This window comes from Electrona antarctica (assembly GCF_951216825.1).
Source record: "Electrona antarctica genome assembly, chromosome: 19".
In the NCBI taxonomy this organism is placed as follows: domain Eukaryota; kingdom Metazoa; phylum Chordata; class Actinopteri; order Myctophiformes; family Myctophidae; genus Electrona; species Electrona antarctica.
In genome coordinates this window covers 6,427,977-6,437,441 of record NC_136800.1, presented here as the reverse complement: position 1 = coordinate 6,437,441, position 9,465 = coordinate 6,427,977, and the positions used below count along the sequence as shown (strand labels likewise).

Sequence of the window (9,465 nt, the reverse complement as noted above, 5' to 3'; positions counted from 1 at the left end):
CACATGAATACATGTGGTTGGCTTTGAAAATGAGTCGCTGTTTCTACGAGTGAATTTCATGTAACTCTAAATGGTAATGTAACATCTAGGAATTGAATATGAAGGACCTCAATGGAAACAAGCCATGGATATCTTGAGTTATAGATACTGTAGCAGATTTAGTCTTGAACTGTACTTTCCTGTGCTTTCTGCAAACTGTTAATAAAGTATTCAATCAAGCAATCAGTCAATCAGTCAATCTAACAAATATTACAACCACAATGTGAATTGTTAGTACAATACTTTGGGCCAATACGTATTTGTAATAAAAACGTTGTTTTGGCATGGCACTTTGCCATCTTTCATAAGTGTTAATTTACAACTCTAGCAAGAGGAAACAATCCATAATAATCATATAAAAAATGAGAATTGTGAGAATTGAGAGTGTGATTATATTTTCTTTAAGTTACGACAATATCAACACATACGTTGTGTTCCCCAAAATGGTCAACGTTATATTTTACTTTACTTGTTAAAGTGTTAAAGAATAAAATGGCACGTTTCAAGAATCATTGCCAGCTAGATAAATGCCAGATAAATAAATTAATCTATAAACAATGACCACTCAGCCTCAAAGTGCATCCACTAAGGAAAGTAGGCTTTCTAATTACACAAGCAAGCCGCCTTTGTATTGGTGAGTATGGTAAAACGTTTTTAATATTTCCGCTACAGAGGAGAGGCTGGTCTGCATTTCATGCGAGGGATAGAAGCAAAGAGTGGCAGAGCCTTAATGCGGCAGCAAAGGCACCAGAGCTAGGTGGTGTAATAAAATCCACAATATTGGTTGACCCCTCTTTCTATAGACTCATTTTTCATGTTTGTGGTGCCCCTATTACATGTGAAGTGAAAGTGCTTTTGGAGGTGCACTTATATTGGCATCAATTTAAGCCCATTTGCACTGTATATTGTCCTATAAAGTTCAATTTGAGTATGACAACATGGTTTATGGCTTTTTTTTGTAAGACATCGGCCCCACAGATATAATTTTGAAGACAGTTATATGCAAACGTAAGGAGTATCAAGACTTGATGATGTTTACCCTTTGTATCAAATTATCAAATCAAATTTCTGCAACAAACAGTTCCTTTTCTAGCATTTGTGGTGCTCCTATCAGTGAAAGTGAAATGGCCTTTGGCTCTTCGTTGTTCAGAGGCCCCCCAATATGATTAAAATTTGGGGTATAAATCGGAAGCATGCATTTGGGATCTTTGTAATTTTTTTGTAAAACAGGTCCCTCCCACAAACTTTCAAGGCCAAAATCACGATTTCCCCATTATACAGCGGTTAATATATATATATATATATTCACCTCTTTAACTATTGCATAAGCTGGGCCTTGTTACAATGTAAAGAGTTGGTCTCTTTTCAGGCTGCTTGACAGCTAGCCTTCAAATCCAGCCCTGAGCGGTGTTATGGCCATTTGAAGTGTTAAACAAATCTATGTTAATTTAACTCTGAGAGTGTACAAACGGAACCAAATGGACCCGTCAGAGTTACAGACCCATAAGGGTCCATTTGGTTCCTAATTATCATTTAGCTGGGGACCCCCTGGAACTCCCTCAAGGACCCCTGGGGGGGTCCCCGGTCCCCACTTTGGGAACCACTGCTCCAGTGGTTGTCTGTTCAGTCCATTATACTGCATGTCATGCTGTTTACAAGTTTGTCCACCAGGGGGTGCTCATGTAACACACTTCTAGGTTAGCTCATGATCAGTTTTAGCTGTCATGTTAGCAGTAGTCTCTCGAGACAGACTGTTGACTGGCAAAGAGGGCGCTGTTTTTCCTTTATTGTTTGACGATGAGTTCTCAGATTGTGTTTGCAGTGACAGCTTAGAGTATATAGTGACAGTGGTGACCCTGCTGATCTACATAAGAGAGAACCAGAAAACCACAAGGTGAGTCTTACACACACTTGTAGGACTGTATGCCCAGGCATGCATAGGCTACTAACATACTGTAGGTTAGTAGCCTATAGTAGCTATTTATGTGTAGGCCTATGTTACATACATGTACATAAATAGCCCTGCCTATAGTCCAGAAGACTATAGGCTATATCTCATTTGGCCAGGGGGACTGAGAACAAAATGCATTCAGTTAGAATGAACACATGTTTTGCATATATTTTCCAGTGGCCCCGGCCTCAGTGCCTGCAGGAACCCCCCTGAAGATGATGATTTCTGATTCTTCATTGTTCTTTGCTCTGGTGTAACGTGTGTAACGTCTGGTGTAACGTGTGCGTTATTGTGATGTTTTCACTCTGCATTAATTGTTTTCGTGTTGCTTTGAATGAAAATGTGTTTGACGAGGCTCTTTCATGGCCAAATATTTTATCTATGTTAAAATGTCAGTTTAGTTACCGTAGCAGCTTGTCTCCTGCTGCTGCTGCTGGATGCGTTTGTGTTCATGGTAACCAATGGGAGCTTCCTCTACTACACACAACACATTGTGGAGAGAACATTCTTCATTTTCAGGACTTTTGTCTTTATTTCAAAAGGCACAAAGAAACAAACATGACATTATCTCATCAATTCAACTGTTTAAAACTGTATGAATAGTTAAGTCACAACCGTCGACTTTACAGTAATGAAGGTGCATTCATTTCCAATGCGCTTTTGAAATCAACGGACTTTGAATGGGTTTCATGCCTTCATAATGGACTATATGTACAGTATACCAACTTCAATGAGGTGTTCATCCAACAATAGAGATAAGTAACACAAAGAAAAGGATACAATACAAAGTAAAGTTGCTTAACTGTGATTTAAAAAATAATCTTTAAATCTTTAAAAAATAATCAAAGAACAAAAACATAATAATAATATATCAAATACATAAAAAATGTTATCATGAATCATACGTAAGAAAACAACCTAACAGTGGAATATCTATATAATGAAGCTATGCGTATACACTATAGAGTGTATACACACGTAACACACGCAAGTTACATAAGTTGAGCCTATGCAAAGGAACAATAACCTCCTATTTACACTATGGTTTACTGCTCATAACAAACACTGTTCTGTAAAAAATTATATAAACAAAACACAGAGCAAAAAATGGAGGGATTACACATTAGCTTGAATGACAATGCAAGATTATTCATATTAATACCCTAATCGCATAAAATATGTAAAAGTAACAATTGTATAGCAACCACTGACTATAGCCCTTCATCAAGTTGACTATTTTAATTCTCCTACACAACTATTTACGTGTTGCTGTTGCCTGCTTGGGATATTAATTCTCGGGGCATGGTCCCATAATCTTATCTTCTACAGAGGAACCACCGAGAGCATCCTGACTGGATGCGTCACTGCCTGCATAGGCGGCGGTTGAGCCTGACGTTTGGGACTAATAATATTTGTAGTATTATACAGCGCCAGCATGGATGACTGACCGTGACATTAAATTAATTGATTCAACCATGCTCCCATAACAAGCTAAATAACAACGCAACAAGGCTTCCGTTTCAAAATCACATCTTATGTCTGTCCTCGTTTAGCTTTGGTCTGTGTGGACTGGGAGGAATTCTTTCTATTTACAACCACCAACACCAGGTAAAGTACAGTACTTGTTCTAATGTCTGTCTGTTCCTGTCAATCTTTTTTTCTTTTTTTGCCCCTTTTTCTCCCCAATTTCTATTTACAACCACAAACACCAGGTAAAGTACAGTACTTGTTCTTCCGTCTGTCTGTTCCTGTCAATCATTTTTTCTTTTCGTTTCCCCCCTTTTTAGCCCCTTTTTCTCCCCAATTTCCTCATTATGCCAATGTATTGCCCCCCACACACATTTCTGTACATTGTCACAAGCTCACCTGGAGCTCCTACCGGGAGGATGTAGAGCCTTCATCTGACTCCTCTCACCCAACACTCCCTGCTGACAGGAAGGAATACTCTGTAGGATTATGTGCAGTGACTATATATACATATATCACCCTCTCCGCCCGGCTTCTCTACCCCGAACATGGGCCAAATGTGTTCGTGTAGATGCTCGACAAAGCCAGATGCATTGTGGTGGATTCTAACCCCCCAGACTCCGCAATGGTGGGCACAGCTACTTTACTGTGCCACCCGAGCGTCTCAAGGGTCTATGGGGCCTGGACTCCAGTCTCAGCACTGGGTCCAGCTTCAACAACTACTTGTTGATCTATCTCTTCATACTGGTGGTATTCTGTCTCCTCACTGGGTCCAGCAGCTTCAACAACTACCTGTTGATCTATCTCTTCATAATCTGAGTCTTCTGCCTCTTCAATGGGGCCAGATTCAACAACTACTTGTTCATCTATCACTTCATACTCGAGGCCAGATTCAGAATCAGAACCAACAACATTATAATACTCGATATCAATGTTCTCATTTCCGACATTATAATGAACCGTCGCAGTGTCCCACACTCCTGCATTATGTCTTCTGGAGGCCTGGAGAAACACAGAAACACCCAACGTTAAGTCACTGAATCATCATCTGGCTGAGAACCCTCCTATCTCTCTATTGTTTGTTTGTATATGAAGACACGTGAACTCTGGTTTAACTGTCATTTACATTCCAGTCTTGTGTTGTGTAAAGATGTATTACCTTCCAGAGACAATAGAGGGCGATGGGTGGGTACAACAGCACCACCAACAGCAGCACCACCACAGTGATTGTAACTCTGCTGCTGTTGTCCTCAGGTGTCGGAGGGACTGTAGGAGGGACTGTGGGAAAAAAACCATCACCAAATAAACCTTCATGTTTGATTGAATCATGCCTGACGGAGATTCATATTGTGAGTTTAACCCATTTAGACCTGAGGCCGATTCTTAAAAAAGGGCTTCTAAATGCTAACAGTTCTATGTCAGTGGTGCTCAACCTTTTTCATGTCAAGGACCCCCAGAATTATCTGTATTTGGCCCAAAATATGTTGCAAAGATTTGAGTTAAAAAAATTCACTCTGAAAGAATATATATATTCAAAGAATTGAGCCACATTTTCAAGATGTATCAAGAATAGCAGACCTGCAAGCTCGTAGCGTGGCACTCGGTGACGCACTACAAGCTTGTAGGTCTGCTATTTTTCAACAGCTAAAGTATAACATAACGCTTAAAACACCAAAAGGGGTTCCCGCCCAGAATGGTTTAAAGGTAATTTCATTCAGGTTACCTGTGACGGTGAGAGAGAGGATGTCGCTCTCAGAGGAGACATTGTGAGAAAACACGTTGGTGTGTTTTATAACAACGTCGACGTGATAAGCACAGCTGTAATTCCCTTGGTGGCCGGGGCCTGCTTCGAAGAACAGGAAGTTGGCAGAGTGATTGACAGCTGGCTGGGTGTGGTTGTGTGTGCTGTTGGCTCCAGTGAAGGTGAGGTGGAAGGAGCCGTCTGGGTACTGTGGCAGGATGGAGCAGCTGATGCTGAAGTTGGAACCTTCCAACACCTGCTGCCCCTGCTGCTGGCCCTCAGAAACCCCGTTTAGAGTGGGGAAGACACTGATGTTTGGCTTAAACAGAAGATCTGTAACAAGACACAAGTGATTGAATTATAGTACAGCAGATATTTACATACAGTATAGAGTAGCCAATGAGATGGAACCAAGATTAGAGATCCAACATATTGTAAGGCTTTTGTATGGCTTTTGCTGAAATTAGACGATGCAAAAAAAGTTATTTTAAATTAATTCAGAAAAAGAAACATCCTGTTTCTATGCTGTAGATAGGTAGGTTAAGTAAGTAGGCAAGTAGACGGACGTCACTGTTTGTGTTACCTGAACAGATCACCTCCAATGTGACAGTGGAATTCTGAGACAGTGTCATTCCACACTCCCTCAGTGAAGACTCGGTTCCAACACAGTCAGCTGTGATCCACCACACAGGTTGAACCGTTGAAGCAGGACTCCTTTGTGTTGAAACGTCAGAGCCACAATCCATCTGCCTACACACGACAGAGGATGACTTCAGGTTCCAGTCGGACTGACCATCCACGGGTCTCCAGTCTCCCTGGTGTTGCATCTCCAGTACACCGCTACAGTTACTGCTTCCTCCCACCAGCCTGACGTCATCAGGCTCTGTACAGAGACAAGACCGTTACAAACCATTTAGAGCAGACATGCCGTGTGAGCCGAAAGTGTTCAGTTCTCCCACTCCATGTTAATGGATGGTGGTGTTCTGTTAACAGATGGTGGGGATCTATTCCTAACACTGTCTAACACTAACACATGGTGAACTGTCACTCCCAAGACGGCAAACAGGTGACTTCTTGGAACGGATTTGACCAAACGTCAAACTCAAAACTCAAAGTTTGAGCACGGAATATGCATGGAATATGCAACTTCCGTGCAACTTATATATAACGGGTGTCCCTGGCTGTGGCACACCCTCATGCCATGCTCAGCCAATCACAGTGCATAATGGGAATAATGGCACACCTTCCAGCCAATCGGCCAACCACATCGCCAATGTCGGCCATACATGGTTAATTTTGCTGCAATTCCGTCCTCAAAGTTTGGCGGCATAGATGGTAAATTTCCCTCCTCATACTTTGAGGACATTACTAAAATTATTAGATTATACCTGAGCAGGTGAGTCCAACAGTCTTGTCAGGTGAGCAGGTGGTGTTTCTAGTTGAGTCTGAGGTTCTACAGTCCAGGAGAACAGATTCGTTGCCTTCACACTGGAACTCTTTGGTCCACATCGAAGCGTTCACTTCTCCATGGAGCGCCCCCTGGAGGACTGAAGGAGCCCCACAGCCAAGATCCCTACAGACCACCTCTGCATCCTGCTGGTCAAAGTCATCTTCACACACTGAGACCCACGATTGGTTAGACTTCACCTCCACTCTGCCTGAACACGCACTGGTCCCATTCACCAACCTCACAGACTCTGGAGAGAGAGGGGGGGGGGGGGGGGGTGGTTGTCAACGTACGTGTATCTTATTAATGGCAATTCTTGCAACATGTTTCAACACGCACGCGCATGCACGCACACACGCACAAGTTGTGGAGGTGAAGTGGAGTCCACATTATTGTAATAGTTGAGGTCACTGTTTATGTGTTTTACCCGAACAGAACACCTCCAGTCTCTCAGTGGAATTGTGAGACTCCTTTGTTCCACACTCCCTCAGTGAAGATTGAGATCCAACACATGGAATCTTCCACACAGGTTCAACGGTTGCATCAGACCTCCTTTGTGTTGAAACAGCAGAGCCACAGTTCAGCTGTCTACACACTACAGATGATGACTTCAGGTTCCAGTCATAAATAGAACCCGCTGGTCTCCACTCTTCCTGGTGTTTCACCTCCAGTATACCAGAACAGTTACTGGTTCCTCCCTCCAACATGACGTCACCAGGCTCTGTACAGTGGCAAAACGAGGCAAAGAATAAAATAAAGTACTATTACTTTCATTGTTAAATAGGAATCCGAATTATCTCAGGCTAGCAATGTCATTTTCATGTTTTAAACTAGAAATATGTGCTCCTCTGAGCACAGGACTCCACCGACAATATAGTAGAGGTCAATCTTAGCCAATCAGGATGAAATATGAATTATTGGACAGGTCTCCCTTGACATGACCATAGAGGTAATCAGGGCGGCTGCTGGCCATTTGGGTTCCCTAAGCATAATATATTTGTGGTGCCTTGTGCTTTGTGATATTCTTTATTCAGATGGATCCCCATTAGCTGCCACCAATGTAGCAGCTACTCTTCCTGGGGTCCATGACAAACAATACATATAACACAACACAATCAAAAATAACACTGCACAATAAAAACAGGTGCAATCTTGAAAAAAATACATTCATAATACAAAATACAAATGCATTTAAGACATTAAAAATACAGAGAAAATAAAAACACTAAACAAGACATCCCCTTAAATGATGACAGTTAATTAAAATTAAAATTGGGGTAATTGATCAGGTGTCTCTTAAGGAGCCTCTTAAAACTAGCCTTACTGGGTGCTTCCGTGATTATAGTTGGTAACGTGTTCCATACTGAAATAGCCCTGAACATTACAGATCTGCAAACCGCATTTGTTCTGGGTTTTTCTTTGACCATGTGGCCACTAGTAGCCTGCCTGGTAGCATGACTATGACGATCTCTCACATACTGTATTTGTGAATACAGACAAACTGGTTGTTTACTATGACAAACATTCCTAAAGAAACTCACTAAATTGCATGCCAACCTCTCCTCTACTCTGAGCCATGAGAGACTGGCATGCAAACTTTCTGTACTCTGCCTCACACCCACAATGTGGTGCGGTGCTGGATTACTTCTTCAATTCGACCAATTCCACAATTCAATTGGACTACGGTGGCAGCAGGAAGTACAAGGTAATAGCCTAAATAGCACCAGTTTTACCACCTTGGTGATTCACAACCATATGCTTATATTGGATGTGATTTCTCATCCCATCAGAATCAAAGTAATCACAGACATGACGTTGTCTGCAGCTAGAGTACATTTGACTCACTGCACAGGGAAGTGAATGATGCCAGGCTGCAGGTGACCACAAACCACATTATGTCACATTATGTGAAATGTTCTTTTCTAGTTGTGATTATTATTACCTGAGCAGGTGAGTCCAACAGTCTTGTCAGGTGAGCAGGTGGTGTTTCTAGTTGAGTCTGAGGTTCTACAGTCCAGGAGAGCAGATTCGTTGCCTTCACACTGGAACTCTTTGGTCCACATCGAAGCGTTCACTTCTCCATGGAGCGCCCCCTGGAGGACTGAAGGAGCCCCACAGCCAAGATCCCTACAGACCACCTCTGCATCCTGCTGGTCAAAGTCATCTTCACACACTGAGACCCACGATTGGTTAGACTTCACCTCCACTCTGCCTGAACACGCACTGGTCCCATTCACCAACCTCACAGACTCTGGAGAGAGAGAGAGAGAGAGAGAGTGATTTTTTTATCAAAAACAAATACATTACACTTTTCCAGGACTGCTCCGCTCATCTCTGAAATGACATTTTTTTAAGAGTGGGGGATCTTAGTTGAGATCATTCAAGAATACATTTTCCAACATCACTACGCACAAATAAGGAGTTGTCTAAATGTAATAACTAATTTTTGTGTATTCAGAATTCCTAACATGTCTCTGTAATGGACAGTCAGGACTCGGTAACCTATTAATATGTGAGCATTTTGTTGGTGGTACTTTATTTAGTACTTCAGGTTAATACAAGTAAAGATGTTTGTGTGTATCAGAACACAAGGGTTCTGTGTTCTGTGTGTATCAGTTTTGGTGTCTCAGGTGAGGCACAGACAGACAGACAGACAGACAGACAGAACAGGTGTTACCTGAACAGATCACCTCCAGTCTGTGGGCTGAAGTATAAGACGCATTTGTTCCACAGTCCTTCAGTGAAGACTCAGAGCCAACACAGGGAGATGTTATCCACCATACAGGTTGATTTGTAGAACCAACCAGTCTTAGTGATGAA

General features: G+C 42.1%; 1 protein-coding gene across 1 annotated transcript; it reads right to left on the bottom strand.

Moving 5' to 3' along the window:
• Window positions 1-3,764: 3,764 nt before the first annotated feature.
• On the bottom strand, window positions 3,765-6,707 carry LOC306943805 (uncharacterized protein; the record flags this gene model as incomplete). Its single annotated transcript, XM_079530331.1, has 5 exons — window positions 3,765-4,459; window positions 4,617-4,735; window positions 5,181-5,531; window positions 5,782-6,081; window positions 6,587-6,707. 5 exons carry the CDS (start codon window positions 6,705-6,707, stop codon window positions 4,130-4,132), a joined length of 1,221 nt encoding a protein of 406 aa, XP_079386457.1. The 3' UTR covers window positions 3,765-4,129.
• Between the last annotated feature and the right edge of the window lie 2,758 nt (window positions 6,708-9,465).